Source organism: Podarcis raffonei, chromosome 1 (genome assembly GCF_027172205.1).
Source record: "Podarcis raffonei isolate rPodRaf1 chromosome 1, rPodRaf1.pri, whole genome shotgun sequence".
Classification (NCBI taxonomy): domain Eukaryota; kingdom Metazoa; phylum Chordata; class Lepidosauria; order Squamata; family Lacertidae; genus Podarcis; species Podarcis raffonei.
Window position 1 is genome coordinate 31,870,766 of NC_070602.1, and position 20,318 is coordinate 31,891,083.

Here is a 20,318-nt window from a genome sequence, read left to right on the forward strand (position 1 = left end):
TTTCACCTTATCAAAAAGGGCTTTGAATGAAATGCCCTCATTTTTTATTTCAGAATACAGTTATATAATACAAACACTTTAAAATGAAACAAATGTTACCAAGAAATAGGATTCCATCTTGCAAGAAAGCATTAGTGAATTTTTTAAAAAAGAAAGTCAAGTTGCCTTGAAAGAATAATTGAAGTAGTAAATTGAAATGTATAGAAAACATTTGATTTTCATCACTACAGCATTATTTGCCTGATAGACCTGGAGCCCATGAAGAAAGGTGGCTTTCATTATATATTTTTCTTGATTAGCACCCATCTTAGTTGGATTGTGGTGGTATAACCTGAATATCTGGAAAGGATGATCCTTTACGAGGTGACTCCGATAGTGGTGCCTGCTGAGTGATGAAAGCATAGACAGGAATTGTATCATCAGTGCTGTAATGGAAAGACAGTAAGAAAAGATCAGCATTAGCACATACATTCATCCAGATAAGCCTAACAATTGCCCTCAGTGTATTACACTTTCCATCTCAATTGTACTCAAGATTTCAGCAGCAAATTTAACCCCTTTTCACATTTAGGCTATAGGCCCAAACACACCCACACTTTTAGGGACGTTTCCCCTAATAGAACTGTCTCTCCTGCACAGAAAACTGTTCTGCTGTGTTTAGATCTTTGTGGGGGTGATCCTTTTTCACTGAAACTTTTTCAGCAGGGGGCCGGTCCACTGTCCCTCAGACCTTGTGGGGGGCCGGACTATATTTTGAAAAAAATAATAATGAATGAATTCCTATGCCCCAGAAATAACCCAGAGATGCATTTTAAATAAAAGCACACATTCTACTCATGTAAAAACACGCTGATTCCTAGACCGTCCGCGGGCCGGATTTAGAAGGCGATTGGGCTGGATCCAGCTCCCAGGCCTTAGTTTGCCTACCCATGTCCTAGATAGTTGACAACAAAGGTCCTGGCCCATACTAAGGATGTCCTCCTGTGGGTAATGTCCTCAGCCATGCACATTGGAGGCACTGTGCCCTTGTCTCCATTTTCAACCTATTTTGCAGCCGTCTACCTTAGGCCAGCTGTTAGCTGGAACTCCAAAGAGTTCCCATTGTGTTGAGGGTTACAAGGAGATTTCCTCAAACCTTGCAAATTTAGGGGTTAATTGTGTCTGTTCCCTTTCCCCCAGGAACTTGAGATTGAGGATTCTCTGATTTTCCAGGGTTGCTCCCATGGTCCATGTCCTCCTCAATGTCCTTTAACAGCTAGGACGTTGAGCTGTTTGGGGCACAGAAGGGGGAGCCTGCCTCTAGCTGCTCCCCCCCCCAACTCCTTTCTCTGAAGGGACGAGAATATCAAGACCAAGTTGTGGCACTTGCCATGATCTAGTAATGGTAGCCTAATAGCTGCACAAACATAATGTAGAAGGAAAATCAGTTGCTGGACTTCCCCAAACCCCATGCAAGTCAACAAAGAGGTGATAAGGAGGCCAGATTGAAAATAGATAATAAACCCAGTTCCCCTGCAAGGGAAAAAGTGTTTCTCACTGTGTAAGAGAAAAAAAGAGTGTATACAGTGCCTTTAAAATGCCATGTTCTGGAACAGAGCATAGCTGTGGGGGATAAAGTAGCCCTGAGCTGTTTTTCTTTCTTTGTAAATGTTTATAGAGCTGCATGACTCCATAGTAATAATAAATAAATAATAATAATAATAATAATTTATTATTTATACCCCGCCCATCTGGTTGGATTTCCCCAGCAACTCTGGGCGGCTTCCAACAAAATATTAAAATACAATAGTCGATCAAACATTAAAAGCTTCCCTAAACAGGGCTGCCTTCAGATGTCTTCTAAAAGTCTGGTAGTTGTTTTTGACATCTGGTGGGAGGGCACTCCACAAGGCGGGTGCCACTACCGAGAAGGCTCTCTGTCTGGTTCCCTGTAACTTGGCTTCTCACAGCAAGGGAACCGCCAGAAGGCCCTCGGGACCTCAGTGTCCGGGCAGAACGATGGGGGTGGAGACGCTCCTTCAGGTATACTGGACCGAGGCCGTATAGGGCTTTAAAGGTCAGCACCAACACTATAGGACTTTAAAGGTCAGCACCAACACTCCAACAACCAACTGTGCTCGGAAGCGTACTGGGAGCCAATGGAGGTCTTTCAAGACTGGTGTTATGTGGTCTTGGCAGCCACTCCCAGTCACCAGTCTAGCTGCCGCATTCTAAAGACAGTCTGCATTTTTATTATAAATGGTATTCTGTTCAATGGGGGGAAAGCATTTCTTATTATTTCCCTTGTTATAGTCTTTTACCCTCCTTTCCTATTTCCACCTCATAGCATTCTATCTTCTCTCAAGACAGAGTCATGTCCGTTTCTTTCTATACTCCCATTTCCTCTGCATCCCCATCTGTTACCCTCCCTCCCTCCTCCACAGGTCTCTCTGCATCCTATTGGACCTCTCTGTCTCTTTTTTCTCTAATTAGAGTCTACATCTCCATCTCTCAGCAACCCTGCTTTTTTCTTCCTTTGTGGCCACCTTCCATATCTACCTTTCTTTCACTGTGTAAATTGCTGGAAGAGTGTTGCCTTGTGTCTGTTGATATCAAACTCAATGAAGGAGTCAGACATGCAGAACAACTAGCTACAACATGCTGGAAAAGATAATGCTAATTCCACTACATATATCCAAAAGGATAGAAAGTGAAGATGTAGTAATACAAGCATTCTATCTCCTACTTTATTTTCTGTGGCTTTTGGTTGGACCTAGTCTGTCTTACATGACACTGGCAGCATAGATCTTCCCATGCTGGCAGGGTAACATGGGAATCGCCCATGCAAGTACTAGCTACCATTGCCCTTTCCGGAAAGTGGGACAGTGCTACAAAAAGAACTACTAAGTCACTAGATAAATGCAAATTCTCTTACCCAGCGTTCTTTGGTTCTGCTAAATTTATTGTGTCTGGAGTTATGGGAACCAAAGCTTGACCGTATTTCCTATAAAACAGAAATGATAGCAAAAATCATTCAGTTCCCATTTCTGTCATTTTCCTTGGATTGAGAGTTGGATGAAAAGAAAGCAGACACTGCTGATCTGTTATCAAGCATTTTGTCTCTCCTCTGCCCAGAACTCCCAGAGTCAATGCTATTCTGTGACCCTGCAAAACTTTGGGGAAATCGTTGGCTCTGCAATGAATCTACACACCTGAACTTCTGTTCCATTTTCTCCTCCTGAATAGTAAGTTAGTTTGGACTTTATTTCAATACTATGTGTCAGAATGCCCTAGTAACTAAGGCTGTGAGCCTAACCATGTCTACTCAGAAGTCAGTCCCACTGAATTCAATGGAGCTCACTGCTACTTATTGCCAGATAAGTGGGATTTGGATCACTGCTTAAATTTTGAAAACTAGAGAAAATACTTCATAATTCTGCCATTTTAAATTTTAGTACTTCTTAATAAAGTCTGGATACCCATTTTCCCCTTTAGCTAGTTAGGACCTGTACAAGAAAAAGGAACACAGAAATATTTTTCCAAGCTACTCTTTTCTAGTTGCATTCTTGCTCTAATGCAGAGGATGACATCCAGTAGCATTCATCCTTTTCAACAGTGGAGGCAGGACTTGCAGAAGCTTCCATCTTCTGCTTGCAGGAGTTAACGTCTCTTTTTTGTCCTGACTATGCTAGATAAGCAGGGCAGCTAGAATTTCTCATTCTCAGTCCTAGAGGTTCTAATTCAATGAAAAGCAAAATATGGTATTTACTTTCTGCAAACCTCTCCTTTCCAAAAAACTGGTTTAGCTAGTGAAAGTTCCAGTTTCAACATTTCCTCCCCCAACACCACCAGAGGAGTGTTTCCAACTACCCTTCAGAAGCCCTGAAAGTTGCTGCAGGAAAGGAACTATGAGCAATCTCGTGAGAGGGGTGTTTGTAGGACCAAGCAGAAACTATCAAGCTCTCTTGTTATTTTTTGCTATTGCAAATTTTTTGTTAATGCCATCTTATTATATTAGTACTGAAATGTTGTGTATTTCATTTGTTATATTTTGCTATTATGTTGTTTCATTATGTTATGAAATTGTTCATATGATGTTGACTTTTGTTGTAAGTCACTTTGAGCATGATTCTTTTTGTGGACCGTTTCTCAAGAGTTTCCGTTTGGCGAACAAGTGCTGAACTGAGAAATGGGAAGCTACCAAGTGGATGAGCCCTAAGGATTCTATAGCCCTTGCTCACTGTAACAGACAGGACTTTACCGTTGTTTAAGGCCATTCATTTTTGCAAAGAGTAGCCTCAGCACACTCTCCTTCTGCTCCCAGGTCAAATCAGAAATGTCCAGTTTTCCTTTCTGAATATTTGTCCTACAGAAAAAAAGATAAAATCAAGAAATCAGTACCTTACGAGCATAAACCTACAAATATATACCCTAAATGACTGTGTCCTAGATCAGTTGGTCACTGAACTGAAGGAGGAGGAAGTGACCCTGGACTTAATCTTAAGGGGCATCCAAGAACTGGTGTGATTGGGAACAGTCATTGTGCCGCTAATGAATCCAATATATGTCTAAATGAACAATTGCCAAAGTCCAACGCATCACATTTGACTTCAAAAAGAAGCTTCTAAAAAATTAGGGGACTGGTAAAAAGAAATTTGAAAGGGAAAGTCAAATCTTCCCAGAATGTTTTAGGATCATCCAAAACCTCAATAATAGCAGCTTAGATCAGGAAAGACACCACCAAAGTTCTCCTGGAGGTGCAACCATAAAACTGCTAGCACGTTTGCAAAATGAAGGAAAGTCCTGTATGGTTTCAAATTACAGCGGTACCTCGGGTTAAGTACTTAATTCGTTCCGGAGGTCCATACTTAACCTGAAACTGTTCTTAACCTGAAGCACCACTTTAGCTAATGGGGCCTCCTGCTGCCGCCGCGCCACCAGAGCACGATTTCTGTTCTCATCCTGAAGCAAAGTTCTTAACCTGAAGCACTATTTCTGAGTTAGGGGAGTCTGTAACCTGAAGCGTATGTAACCTGAGGTACCACTGTAGATGGGGGACCATGTGTTGAGATTTCAGCACTGCAGGGGGCTGGGACTAGATGATCCTCGGGATGCCTTCCAACTCCACAATTCTATGATTCTTAGGCAAGATGATGCCACTGCAATTAAGGAGCAACTTCAAGGAAGCTATTAGATCCAAGAAGGAATATTTCAGGGGGGAAATGGGCCAAATGAGAAAAAAAGGAAAACAAACTTCAGCCAAAAAAAAAAAAGCAAGCAGATGGCAAGGAATGTCCCAAAATAAATAAATAAATTTAAAAATGCATTTACAGCTAACAATAAAAAGTATGTAAATTAAAAGTAGAAGCTAGCTAGGGAACAGCTGGACCTTTAGACTTCAAGGGTGTCAAAGTGTGCAGATGGAAGAAAGGGAAATCACAGAAAAGCTTTTGCTGCGGAAGATGTAAGGCAAGCACTTGCACCTGAACTAACTTTCTCAGGAAAGGACTCTGAGGGACTAAGGCAAATAGTGGTGACAAGAGACAAAGGTATTATGGACAAAATAAAAATGATCACCTGATCCAGATGGCATCCGACTAAGAGTTCTTAAAGACCTCAAATTGCTGATCTTGTAACAAAAATGTGTAGTTTGTCCTTAAGACTGGTACTGTATCTGTGTTTGAGGACTGGAAAGTGGTCAATGTAACACCAATGTTTAAGAAGGGATCCAGGAAATTACAGGCAGGTTAGCTGAACATCTGTTCCAGGAAAACTGGTGGAAAAGGTATTAAAAATAACATTATAGTATACAGAAGAACAAGCCTTGCTCAAGAAGATTCAGAGCTCTTTGAGAGCATCTAGAAGCATGTGAATAGGGGTGATCCAGTAGACACAGTGTGCTTGGACTTTCAAAAAGCTTTTGATAAAGTACCTCGTCAAAGATTTGGGTAAGCTTAACAGTCATGGGATAAGAGGACAGGTCCTCTTACAGATTAGTAACTGCTGGGGGGGAAACAGGAAGCAGAGAAGAGGAATAAATGGATAGTTCTTCAAATGGAGAGATGGAAGAAGCAGAGTCCTTCAGGGATCTGTATTGGAAGCAGTGCTTTTTAAACTTATTCATCATGATTTGGAGTTGGGGTGACATCCAATAGTTCAGGTCGGCAAAAACAAACAGGACAAAGGGATTGTGAGGAACTCTAATAGGTTCTTCCTAAACTGGGTGAACAGATATTAAAATGGCATATGCAATTTAAGCACCAGGTAAAGTGATACACACTGGAGAAAGAAGTCCTAACTTCACATATCTGCTTATGTGGTCTGAACCAGTGGTGCCTAATCACAAGAGAGTTTTAGGATCATGACATTAAAAGCTGTTTTGACAATAGAATTGACTACCTGAGAAGGTGATGGACTCTCCTTCACTGGAGACTTTTAAACAGGAATAAGATAACTACCTGTCAGGGATTTCTTAGTTGTGTTTCCAGCATTACAGAGGGTTAGATTAGATGACCCTTTAGATCCCTTTCAACTCTACAATTATATGGCTCTATCTCCTTACTCTTGTGCTGCAGTAAGCTTCTCTATCTGGCTTCCAGGTTTCTCTCCAGGCAATGCCTCTCCTTGGGTATTTTGGCCAGGATGGAATGTGCCCTTAAATTCTGACAGTGCATTTCGCTTGCCAGAATACAGGATAGAGAGGGTGTGTGAAGAAACTAGCTTATTGTACAAAAGTAAAATTTTCATTTGTCACTCCACCCACTTTACCTTTGGCTCCACTCACTACTGGCATGTGGGCCCAGAAGGTTGCCAAGAAAGAAATGTGTCTCAGGCTAAAAAGGGATCCCTACCCCAGCCCTATCCTAAGACAGTCTAAATTGAGGTGTGCTATTTCGCAGGGATTTTTACACACTTTCTGTTCCTGGCAGCCAGGGCCACCAGAAATAAAACTTCTACAGTTCTACCACATGTACCATTTCTCTGCTTCCAGAAGGTCCATTTGTACACTATTTGTGCTGTGCTCATTGTTGTTAAAGGTTCTGATTTTAGGGTATTCATCTTTCCCTGCATATGCTGCCATCATTTTTCTCTGATATGCATCTTGAGCCACCTGCTTGTAGCACTTTCTGCTGGTTATGATCTCCTGTTTCACCTGCTCCAGAGCATCTAAGAAGAACTTCTCCACCTCAGTCCTTTGGTCCAGGATATTTCTGGCCAGTTTCTTCACTCTGCTCATCTCTCGTTCCTTCATTTCCAGCAACTGCTGCAGCTTTGCAATTTCTGTCTGGCCTGCCTGGTTCTGCATCAAAGCCTTCTGTTGGGTACTTTCAACTTCAGTTTTAAATTCTCGGGTCATATGATAAACAGCTTCTTCCAGTTTTTTCACCTTGTTTTGCAGGTCCTGGATCAGGGCTTTCTGCTGAGTAATTTGCCGTATCTTTTCGTGAACTAACAATTCATTGGTTTCCTTTAAAAATAAATAAATAAAATTACTTGCAAGGTAATACTGTTTGAAAGCTGTCTTTTGATTATCAAAGCTTTCAAACAATTAAAATTCTTGAAACGGTTATAAACAAAATTGAAAACTTCAATGGATCACAGACTAGATTAAAATTTGTCCTGCTTGCAACATTCACCAATCTCAGATAGGCAGATTAAAGAGTCCACTGCTGAGCAGCTTGCACACAGATTCTCTCCCTTCAACCCATGCTCAATCTGATAAAAACAAACTTAACATAAGCTTTCTCTTCTAGTTAATATGCAAAACTAGTGCATATTTGCATTTTGGAGCAAAACTACTATAGGTTTCAGGTTAGCCACAGGTAGTTGAAAAGGACAATGTTCAATTGGAATGACTAATTTATGTTTAAATCTAGAACTTTCACAATAGTGATGGGATTTGGACTAATGTTAAAACTATTCTGGCTCTGATATATGACCATAATAATAAATAATGGGTGGAATTCAATGCTGTGCTTCTTCTATCGTTCAGTCTGCACAAGCAGCAGCCTGCCAGATGGAACGATCCTGCCTCCCCCATGCACTGTTCTGGGGTTCTCCTGTCCGCCAGCTCAGAGCCAATTTCGGATGGTTGGGAAGAGGGAGCCCAATCGCAAGTGGGTTGAGCTGCTTAGGTAAATCCCACCCACTGAATATATCCCAAAATCTCAAAATACCGAAGGAGAAAATATAGAACATGGTCTTCAGTGGACACCTATTCATGCATTACTGGTGTGTAAGGCATTTGCATGCTCAAGGCCCACAACATGACCCCACCCCTGAAATTACATCCCCAGGCTGCATAACCAATGTCCACATGTTGAATGGTATCTGAAAATGATTCCATATGCACAAGCTGCTGTTCAAATACAAGGATCCACGTGATCAGGACACTTACACAACCAGATGTACTATTGACATCTAGGTGCCACATGTAGGTGTAACAGCAGCTGCTCCCATGTTTGCATTCCTTTGAATGCAGATAAAGGCTAGATAAAGACTAGCCTGGGAACAAGTCATCAGCCCTGCCCCTGTTTCAACACGAGTGCCCTACATGCAAGTAACATGTGAATTGGTGTTAGAAGCCTTTTCATTACAGAACAGAACAGGAGCTTTAGCTTCCCAATATACCACCAAATGTTAAGTGATTTTGGTATAGATATGGAGAGGTGCTAGCTCTCATGAACCTGCACAAATAGAATTTCAAGGGATCTTATGTATAGGAGAATGAAAAAGGTAAGGAGTCATAAACTTAACCTTCTCCTGCAAGAGAAAGGCATTTTTCTCCTCCAATTTTTGCTTGGCTTTTTGTAACTCTTCTGTTTCCTTCATGTGATATCCAAGAGCCTCATGAAGACGAACATTCTCTGAAAAAACAGCTTTTCCAGCAGCATCCAACTGCCTGAATAAATGTAAAGACTATTCAGCAGTTGGAATCACAAATTTCCTGTATTAATCACAATACGTCACAGTGCACAAGCTGTAGATACAAAACAAACAGATGGAGACAGCATTCATGGGTGTGTTAAGGCTGCTTTGGGTCCAGCATCATATTTACTTATCAGAAACAAAGCACCCATGTGGATATCCTAGGAATTACCATACTTTAGTACCTTCACAATGGTTAAAGAACAGAGAAATCAAGTAAGTCTTACATAATGGCTTCATGGTGAGCCCTTTCTGCTAGCATATAAATCTTCTTCTCTGCTTCTCTTTCAAGTCGTTGCTGAAAGAAGCATAAACAGATATTTTGCAATGAAAACCAGGCATAAAGCGGCATTCACATTTCAAAAGTATGTGAAGGAAGTGTTTGCCCCTTCTGTGTTATAGAAAATAATAAAAGGTTGCACTGTGAAAGTTGAGGTTCAATACAGACAGAGGCGGAATGGCAGAGATCCATAACTTTTCCTTAAAATCTATACCTATTTCCTTATTTATTATTTCAGGCTGGGGAAGATAACAGAACAGGCAAAATATTGCAAATCTGGAATCTGGATCAGTACAGTACTTCATATTTCTTCATTCCATACATATCTAGGTGGTTCAAAAAGTTGTCCATGCATAGACTGCAAGCCCCATATTGCTGCCTCGGAGCTGTTTGAACTGGTGGATTGAAGCAGACATCCTGTGCATTATCGCAATCTGCTGAAACAACATATGCACCGTACTACTGCCCAAACACTATACCTTTTCTTCAAGGAACTTTTTCTCCAACATGCAGATTGTTTCCTGATGTTCTTTTTCTGTGATTTCCATAATTTCATTGAGCTAGGATTTTAAGAAACATTTAATTATTATTTTAACCATCTAAATGACAATTTAAACAAAACTCTCTAAAGCGGTATCTCACAATATGCCACACGTTTTTCTTATATGTCCGTACTGCATGCCTTGAAACTCACAGTGCTTTCACTATCTGTTACCTGAAAATTTACCAGCTCACTTTTTCACATTTTTGCAAGTTTGCATATCAGGTAACCAATGCTTTTTTCTAGAAAAATAGTTGCCAGTACTCACCGTGAAGTTGTTACAATAAGTACCACACTTTTTAACAACAACAAAAGAAGTGCCAGTACCGCTTCCCCTTCAAAGTACACCCTGAAAAAAGCACTGCAAGTAACACTTACTTTGTGAGCAATGCTGATAGCACAGGCCTTGCATACCTTCTCACATTTTGACATAGCTTTTAATCTTTGTCAGAGTATATAATCCAAAATCTGCTACACACAAATCTTGAAAATATCTCAGTTGAAGTGCACATCACATTATATATGATAAGCTTAATAAATTGCTAAAAGGTCATCAAACTGCAAATGTAAACACTTGATTTTGTTACAAAAATCCAAGGAAAAAACTTTCTGTCTCATTCTAGTAACTTCTGAGCCTGTCTCTCAAAACTTCATTTCATTTTTCCAAATTACACTTTGGCAGTCCAGCACAGCTGCACTTTAGCATGGCAGTCTAGAGATCACCCAATGCACTTCTAACGCTTAGCAGAATAGATGCTAATAAACTTACATCTTCAAGTTGTTTTTCCAAAAGAGCTTTCTTTTTGCGAAAATCCATTATCATTTTCAGCTCAACTTGAATTAGGCCAATTTCTTTGGCCTTCTTGTTGAATTTTTCCTCCATCTCCTCCAACTGTTTGGTGTAATATTGTACCTGCAAATTAGAAACTTTTAGCAAGATTAAAAAAAAAAGAAAACTAATGGTGCAATCCTACCCTAGGTATCTGCTGGCCGAATGGCCTTTGGAAGTGGAAGAACTCCTTTTCCACTGGTGGAATTGAACCTACAGAGGCAGAACAAGTTATCCACTGCCATAACCCTGTTGTTACACTGATGAAAGACCCCATTAGATGAAAAATTACACCAGCAAAATCCCAGAGGTAGAGTGGCAGAGAAAAGGGTAGGGCATGGAAGAGAAGCATACTATCAGTGTTTGTAATTGCATACTCATATCCATGAACATGGAGGAAATCTATGTGAGGAAACAAACTGGCTTAAGTTCTGATTGTCCCACTGATTACCATGGGAGGAAACAGAGAAAAATGAGCATACTGCATTAGGATCAGCTTGATGTGTAGAATGTTTAAAAATAATTCACATTAAAGAGCATCACTAGGGAAGAGCTACCAATAAAAAACTAAAATAACTTAACAAAATGAAGCTTTAAATGATGACCTTTTAGAACCAAATAATAGTATAACAATTCCAAGTCAGTTCTATCTCCAGTTGCATAAGCCAAATGTTGATGAGAACTCCATCTCTGACTCTAGGCATGCTTATTTAGAAATAAGTCATTGAGTTGAATGGAACTTAATCCCAGGTAAGGGTGTGTTGCCATGAGGTTGAGTATTAACATACTTTGGATTTAGTTTTCCAATTTTTTTTCTGGCAAATCCTGCCCCCCAAAAACAGTTAAGGTAGGATTGCCATATTCCCAAAAGTGAAAATCCGGACAACGTTGTTGAGTTTTTTTCTTCTTGGGGGGAGGGGAGGAGAGGGGGGACAAAATTGTTAAGAACACACATGCACCCCAATTATGTTTTTAGACTTTTAAAATGATTTTTAAAGCATTTATTTTTTTAAAATAAAGCTCTACTTGCCATACGTCCAGGTTTTCCCAGACATTTTGACGCTTCGGCAAAAATCCACCCGGATGCCATTTTCAGAGCCTGAACATATGACAGCCCTAGTTAAAGACTTAGTCATGACTTAAAGAGTTGAACCACTAGATGTTAGAAGATTAAATATACCGTATTTTTTGCTCTATAAGACTCACTTTTTCCCTCCTAAAAAGTAAGGGGAAATGTGTGTGCGTCTTATGGAGCACATGCAGGCTGCACAGCTATCCCAGAAGCCAGAACAGCAAGAGGGATTGCTGCTTTCACTGCGCAGCGATCTCTCTTGCTGTTCTGGCTTTTGAGATTCAGAATATTTTTTTTCTTGTTTTCCTCCTCCAAAAACTAGGTGCGTCTTGTGGTCTGGTGCGTCTTATAGAGCGAAAAATACGGTATTTACTGTAAAACAGTCTTGTGCAACTTATCTATTGTCAGGTACAACCCAAAATGTGCTTAGTCTGGTTTTCAGTGTGTCATTGTACCAACAGAATCAAAAGATATGTCTATTCACCAGTTCATCGTTCTCTTCTTTGGCTTTTTGCTTCACCTCAATCAACTGCAGCTTTAGCTTCTCAATCTACATATTAAAAAAAGAAAATGAGGGGAAAAATCAATCATTTTATGGATTGGAAAAATCCAGTTCAGGGCTCACATGGTGGAATGGAAGAACAAAGAGCTTTCCCAAGGTGAGGGTGTGTGACCTAGCTAAGCCTGACAGGACAGCTTTATAGTTTTGGTCCCTCCACACATTAATTAGATTTAAGCATGTTAGTTATATGAGGGTGATTATTTCATACTTTCTCCATATCTTTATTTGCAAAAGTGCTACAGTAGATAGGGTATTTGCTGTGAAAGTCTTACAGTCAGTGGGCTGAATAAGTAGGCTGTTAAATTGTAAAGGAAAGCCAAACTATACATACTGAATGACACTCCATATTAGTACTTTTGTACTATTGATTTTGAAGACCAATGGAAAACGAAAGGATAATAGTTTTGGCAAACGCTATCTGTTGTAAAAAGAAAGAAAATCTAAACAGTGTTGAGGAGAAACACTTTCCTCCTCATCTAGGTTGTTTTCCCCCTTAAAAAGCGTAGCAGTGGCGATTGCTCTGAAATTCTATGTCACGTCTCCATTCTGGAAGTACATGCCATATGACAGGTGTGGGGAACCTTTGGCACTCCAGATGTTCCTGAAGAGGTGGGTCCCAGCCTTTGGCCACTCTTGCTATGGCTAAAAAGGCAACATCTGGAGGGTTAAAAGTTTCCCACACCAGTTTTAAGATTGCCTAATGAATACAAAAGCAATCAGTTCCTTCATTTTCATTTTCATTTTGGTTGTGGGGTTTTTTTGTGTATACACACACACACACACACGTATACAGTGCTTTTTTCTGGGAGGACGCAGGGGGACGCATACCCCTAAACATTTTGTGCATCTAAGTTTGGCCTCATTGAGGGCAGTATTTCAATATGAGTAGGAAAATGAGAGTACCCCTAAACAAGTTTTTAGAAAAAGAGAGCACTGCATATATATCTGTGTATTAAAACCGTGGAACTAGACAGATTATTCTGAATTAGCTCGACAGGCTGCAAAGATCGTAGCCTTCAGCGTTAAGGGGTAGCAACTCTGCAAAAGGAGGAGGAAGTTCGCCTGCTGTTCCACACCTACCAGATCTTCCTTCTCCATGTCCTGCCTCTTGAGGTAGCCCATCACGTCCACCGTGTCCCTCTCCAGCCGCCGCTGCTGCCGCTCCAGCTCCTCGTTGTTCTGCGCGAGGCGGCGGGCGGCGGCGCGGTACTCCTTGCGGGAGAGCTCGGTCACCTCCAGCCTGGCCTCCCATAGCGACGCCGCAGCTTTAGCCCTGTCGGCCTCCGACTCCTCCTTCAGGGCCTTCACGTCAACCTTCTTGCCGCTGCCGCCGGGGCCGCCCTTCTTCCCCCTGAGGGAAGCGAGCGACACCGCGCCATAGGAGGGTCAAGGGGGTCCGGGCGACTCTCGCTCCCACCCGCCAGATTTGCCCGGAGAGGTGGGTCCCAGCGCCAGCCCGGCCGCCCGCCCGTCCCCGTCTCCCTGGCTACCTACTTCCCTCCTTTCGCCGCTTTCGCCTTCCCTTTCCCCTTCATGTTTCCCCCTAGAAGCCACGCCGGTGTTTTCCCTCGCGGCGGCCCGTTGCTACGGCAACCGGGCGTCGCGGGAAGATGAGGACGATGGCGCGCGCACGAGAGGGAGAGACGTCACGCGCGGTGTGTTGACGTGACACGCGGCACCGGCGAGATGTGGAAGGTTGAGGGCTCTGACAAGGCGGTGAGTGGAGAGGTCTGGACGGGGCAGTGCGTGGAAGTTCTTTCCCCGCCGGCTCAGGGTCGCGCGCGGGCCCAGCCCTGGAGAGCTCCCCCTGCCCCGGCCTTCCCGGCTCTGGTCTCTCCTGCTTCGGCAGCATTTGCCCTGTCGATACTCCGGCGGAGTTTCGAGCGATACATTCGGATGCGTGCACACCCGACACGCGTCTTTCGGTCGGAATCCGGAGCTTCTCGACTCGGAGAGACCATGCCTCCCGTTTCAATCTGCTGTGTGCAAACAAAGAAAAGCCACTTTGCCCGTTTAGAACCACCACGAGGAAATACGTAGTTGTTTCCAAGCATCAGCTGAACGTGTCATTTCACTACTTACAAAATTGGTTTGCTCAATGGGTCTTGGAAAGAGTGTTGCTTTTATTCTCCAGTTCTAGTTGTGCCAATGCCTCCTGAAATCGAGGTGTGGTATTCTAGGTGTTCTGTGAAAAAGCGCATTTCAAGCAGTCGCACCATCTATTGCTGCACTGTGGCAGTGCCCGCTCCGATCAGCACAGTGTGACATAAGAAGATGAGTCAAAAATAGCTCTTTGTTTTCCCCTGTTCATGAATTGACTTTGTGCCTCCTCCCCACCCCCCACCCCATCGTTCTTTTGCGATGAACATGCATCTTGGTAAATTATTTTCTAATTCAGCAATGATTTTTATTGGAGCCTTTGCCCTACTGAAATATGCCCCTTGAACTTTCCTGGGGCAGAAAAAACACAACAACCAAGGCATATTTTCTTGTTTGCCTTAGATAAATGATAAACCTAGGTTCATAGAAGGTGGTTGGCTTGAACTTTAACATGTAACTCCTGCTTGCTTAATAGCTGAGCATTTTTAGTTGCACTTGCAAATAAAGCCGAGGAATAGGTGAGTGAAAATAATAGTATTGTATTGGAGTTGCTTGGCTAGTTAAATTGCTTTGTGGGGAGGGGGACTTTGGGATTGAAAGAAACTGCCTAAATTTCAGGTCTTGGATTGAATATATAGTTGTCATGATTGCCATCAAATAAAAACTAAAAGATGCAATATTATGTTTCTTTGTATATACTATAATGTAATTAATGTGCATGGCGCTTTACAAATACAAGATAACCGGTCCTATCCATCCCTGAGGGGGCTTACATTCTAATCAATTGACCACAGGTGACCACAGATAAAATGGAGGGAAATACAGGCAGGAGTAAGCAGGGGAAGACTCTGTATTTATTTCAGTTACACATTCTTTGGGTTTGTAGTAATTGGAGATTGTGCTAAAGCCTTTATAGAAAAGATGGGTTTTGTGGAGGGATTTGAAAGAAGTAAGAAAGGTGGTATAACAAAGGTACCGTATTTTTTGCACCATAACACTCACTTTTTTCCTCCTAGAAAGTAAGGGGAAATGTCTGTGTGTGTTATGGAGGAAATGCCTATGGGTGGCATGCCTACGGATTTTCCTCCTCTAAAAACTACATGCGTGTTATGGTCGGGTGTGTGTTATAGAGCGAAAAATACGGTACACTGTATAACTGCAGCTGGATTCATTGTTCCCAGATTTCTAAGGACTCCAACTCAACCTAATTGCTTTCTAACCATTGTTGCTCAGCCCTGAAGCATTTATACAGATTATACTAAGATTTCAGCATCACATGTTCTAAATCTATTATGAAATCCACTGCAGCTTGACAGCTAAGAACACAAAGTACGTGAAGCTTATATGTGATTTGCTCATCAATTGGACTATTGTTTATCTGTGTAGGGGTACTAGCCTAGTATGATGGCAAGTAATGAATAAGCTACAATTTCCAAATACCATTCAGTATTGCTTCATATATTACATAACGTATTTTTCCGTGTATAAGACTGCCCCATATATAATACACCCCCTACTTTTGGGGACCCTAGTTTAGAAAATGGGCATATGCATTATCTGTGTATAAGACGCCCCCAGATTTTAAACCTTATTTTAAAGTAAAAAAACCTAGTCTTATACACAGAAAAGTACGGTAATTATCCTGCCTTCCTTTGAAGTGCACAGAGTGGCACTTCACAGGGTAGTTGCAAGAATAAATTAGATGTTTGGTAGAACCATAATCAATTACGTATGTCACAGTGGCTTGTGAAATCAGTTCAGCACAAAGAGTGTTGAGCCCATGTTCAACTACTGATCATTATAATGGCTATGCAGATATTTGAATCTAGGTCTTCCTAGATTAGCATTCTGTTGACTACACCACACTTGCTCTGTGGTATCATATAGTACAGGAGCTTCTCCTTTAGATATTTGCAGTGAGATATTTTTACAGACATTCTTCTTCTTTGGCGATCACTCGTAGCCAAACCATCCTAAATATCTTTGTAGAAGCTTACAAAAAGTTTGGCCTATCATTCAACATCTGAAAAACCAAAGTGCTGCACCAACAAGTACAAAATAACCCTTCTGCAGCGCCATAAATCCAACTCAATGGTGTAACGTTTTACAGACAGTCCTGTACATGTCTACTGAGAAGTAAGCTGCATTGAGTTCAATGTGACTTACTCCCAGGTAAGTGAATATAGGATTGCGGGCTTAGATATTCACTGGAGGGAAGTAAACATCTCAGTAAATGTGCTTAGGATTCCTCTTTATGCCAGATTCCATGCTTATTAGCAGGCTCAGTGGTTGGTAAGAAAACTTGAACTGTGAGTTCTAAATCCAGTCTTGGTTACAACATGAATGAGACCTAAGCTTCTATCAAGACTTGCTTAACATTAAGCTGTATTATGCATCTGACTACTTTAGTTATTATGCCTTTAACAAGGAGGAAAATGCAAAGTAGAGCAGGTGGGTATTTATTAGAAAATACCCAAGTTTTTAATAAATACTGGCTAGCACGATTTTGCATTTTTATTTCCTTTTTGGGCTTGTTCTGCTGGAGCAGAACAAGTTTATTCACTCAGTTCTATGATAACAATCTATGTTTTTATTTCAAAATCCCATATGACAACATCCCAAGCTTTATATTTGAATAGGGAAACTACTGGTGGTGCAAAATAACAGTTCACTCAACAGGGATGTTAATGGATATTCTCTCAAAATGGTGTTGGTTATTGGTAAAGTTGAATAAAGGATTTCACTTGTTTGCTACTGCATTTAAAACTTGGTTGGAATTTGATTTAGACAATCAATCTGCTCCTAAGTTGCTGAAGCTGTCTTTTTAATATAAATTCTGGGTTCATGCGGCTTGGGATGTTCATTGTAAAATGAAAGTTTAGGTTTCAGATTGTTAGACCAATTTTTTGCCATTTTGTTATGGCAAAGTATAGCCTATAATGATATTCTTATGCTGCATATGAAGAAGTTTTCAGCAAACTTGTCCTTAGCCCTAATTTTATGTTAAGAGGGGACTTTATTATGGAATTTCTTTCCAAGAATACTTTCTACTGCTCTTGGAACAAAACATACTGATTTGAATCTAGATGGAAAACGACATAGCTGCTGACGGAGAGAAGTTTAAAGTTTCATTTTAGGTTTTGTAACTAGTCATAAAGTTGAGGGATCAAACTATAAGAGTGGAGCTATGGAATGATAAGGAAATAAAAAAAAGGCAGAGGGCAAATGAGGTTCCTGAGCGGGAGGGGCAGCAAATTGAAACGGACATAAGGGTAGAAGCAGGAGAAGGTGACAAGTCCAGTGATAATGGATTCAGATGCCAAGTTCTAACCACATGTCGGTGGACAGATATAATTAGTAGACTGGGTGTGCAAATAGTGAGGTGATGTACTATGCTGAAAAGCTGATGCATAATAAGAGCATGTCGCAGCTAAGTATAGACAAAATCAAGCAAGAGTCTTGTGGCACCTTAACAACTAACACATTTATTTTGACATAATTCTCTGTGGGCCAGAGTCCACGTCATCAGATGCTCTGTAAGGACTTGCATTTTCCCTGAATTTCTTTTTGGCAAGTTCTGCATAGGCTCTAAAACTCAACACTCTACTAAAATAGGTAAAATGCACTTGGCTACATTAGGTTGACTTTTTAAATTTTTAGTTTGAAAGTCTCTGTGTGATGCATTGCATTCCTCTTTTTCTTCTTCCTCCCCCTTTCCCCAAATAAACTTTATTTCTGTTCTTTGACATTTTGTTTCATGAGTTGAAAATAGTATTCCTCTGGAATTTCTCCTTAAAGACTTCCATATGTTAGACTGCACGGTTATTAAGCTAGCTCTTGTATTTCAAAATTACCTCATAGAGTTCTATGGTGTCCTCTAAGCTTTGGAAAAGTAAAACTAAAGCTCATTTTTCCTAGAATATGGCTGGATCCCTCTCTCACCCCTCCATTGCTGGATAATCTGGGAGATTTGGTATGACTAGTAGCAACCTATCAGAATTCATCTTTGGGGAAAGCCTTATACGTTCCCTACTTTCTGGGTTCTTGTGAGATTCTTTTGTGCTATAATCAGACACAGCATTGGTCGGGAACATTAGTCTAAAAACAATTTGCATCTGATTTGAAAGTAAAAGTTAATACACAAAACAAAAAAAATATACTGAAAGATAAATTTGAGTACAAGGAAAGAAAACTGCATCTAATTCTAATCCCCCCTCCCATTCTGCCTCTCTAATAACTACAAAACTAATGGTGTGTTTTACCCTCCCTGATTTTTAAGCGCTGCCATCAGGAGAAGATGAGATTCCCATTGTCTGTTGTTTTGAATGACATTTGTGTTCTTTGTCTGCCCAAGCCTGCTAGTGTTATTAGTGAGGACACAGAAGTCTTGGCCTGAACACAGCTTAGCTGAATTGAATAGATCCATGTCAATGGCTTAATTTGGCATTTGGCACAGTTTCAACATTATGTTGAAGCTGTTCAACCAGATACTTTGTGAGGGAGGAGGAGCATAGTTTGCATTTTTATGAAATTGTCTGGAACATTAGAATGCATCTTGAACTGTTCCGTAGACTCAAAAGATGGTGAGAATCAGATTCTTGAAGTGCGTTTGTAGCATGAGCTGTGGTTGGGGCGGCTTTTTAGGATGTTGAAAGTCTCCTGTGTGTAAGAGGTTTGGTGTAACTAATTATGCTATTGGTTAATAACTCTGCTGCAGGAACTTCTCCAACTCTGCAAATCCTGATTTGTACAGTGCCTGCCCAAGGCTCCCAAGCACAATGGTACTTTCCTGGGCTGCAGTCATTGCTATGTTTGCGCTTTCCTCCATTTACTGCCTAGTTTCTCACCACGGCCCAGAGCTGTGGTTTCAAGACCTCTTCCCTTCTAAAGTTTGCCCTGCAAACACCAGCATGGACACGTTATATGGCATTATGTTTGATGCAGGAAGCACAGGGACACGGATTCACATTTACACCTTCGTACAGAGAAGCCCAGGTAAGATCACACGAGAAGGTTCTAAGCCTATGCCGTGGGGACTTTAGATTGTGAATATATTGTATGCTTTTGCTAATTCTGATACCAATGATCTTACTCATCCTCTAAAAGTTGGAGAACTAGCTTGAGTACTACTGTGACCAGCCATTGAAACTTTATTCTGAGCTCTAGAGTTTCTTAATGCTTCATAAGCCTTTATTCTCAGAGCTTCTGTCTTGTTTTCTTTAACCTTTGATCAGTTTGTACACGTTTGCTTCTCTTCCTAGATAAAGTTCATTGTGGTTCAGTTGTACTGCTTAGTCATGCTTCTTTTGAGAGGGTGTTCAATTTAAAGTGGCTTTATCACAGAAAACAGCAGGGGATTTTGGTCTGAAATGTTGTCTGTAACAGAGTGAGTGTCGGAAAGGTGGGAACTTGATAGTGGTATGAGAGGTATATTCACTTCTACAGTGAATTGTTAGGAGATTATCAGATAACTGTCAAACAAAACAAATACGTTTTCTAAAAGTTACTCTAGGCAGAGGGGAAGATGTTTTGTAACTTAGAAGGTGGCCTTGTTTCAATAAATGGATGAGTGGGGGGAGGGAATTGGGAAGGATCACCTTAGGACCTGGGTAGGCAAACTAAAGCCCGGGGGCCGGATCCAGCACAATCGCCTTCTAAATCCAGCCCGCCGATGGTCCGGGAATCAGCGTGTTTTTACATGAGTAGAATGTGTCCTTTTATTTAAAGTGCATCTCTGGGTTATTTGTGGGCCATAGGAATTCATTCTTTATTCTCTCTTTTCTTCAAAATATAGTCTGGCCCCCCACAAGGTCTGAGGGACAGTGGACCAGCCCCCTGCTGAAAAAGTTTGCTGACCCCTGCATTAGGACATGCTTGATAAAATTTTCAGCTCCTTATTTTGATTGCTTGGCCTTATCCAGATCAGCTTGCTTTGTCACGTTTCAACTAATTTTGTGCTCACTTGTTGCCCCAGTAATTCTTTTTACATCTGGATTTGCAGGGCTCAGAATTTCCTTTCCCAAAAGT

General features: G+C 41.2%; 2 protein-coding genes across 3 annotated transcripts in view; one reads left to right on the top strand and one right to left on the bottom strand.

Annotated features, from left to right (window-relative positions):
* On the bottom strand, positions 1-14,175 carry BBOF1 (basal body orientation factor 1). The gene is given in 13 exon segments (XM_053379590.1): positions 1-425; positions 2,915-2,983; positions 4,241-4,345; positions 6,954-7,447; positions 8,737-8,881; positions 9,135-9,205; positions 9,667-9,747; positions 10,498-10,641; positions 12,114-12,179; positions 13,272-13,542; positions 13,686-13,817; positions 13,819-14,017; positions 14,020-14,175. Coding segments are annotated over 13 exon segments (2,028 nt in total). The 5' UTR covers positions 14,153-14,175; the 3' UTR covers positions 1-307.
* Positions 13,520-20,318, top strand: part of ENTPD5 (ectonucleoside triphosphate diphosphohydrolase 5 (inactive)) — a 20,544-nt gene continuing 13,745 nt past the window's right edge. The window contains exons 1-2 of one of the 2 annotated variants that reach the window (XM_053379692.1): positions 13,520-13,629; positions 19,009-19,286. In XM_053379692.1, coding sequence (XP_053235667.1) covers positions 19,070-19,286 — 217 coding nt within the window. In that variant the 5' untranslated portion in view covers positions 13,520-13,629; positions 19,009-19,069. Of the gene's footprint in view, positions 13,630-13,824; positions 13,908-19,008; positions 19,287-20,318 lie in introns of those variants that run through there. The other variant, XM_053379684.1, reaches the window with a different exon arrangement.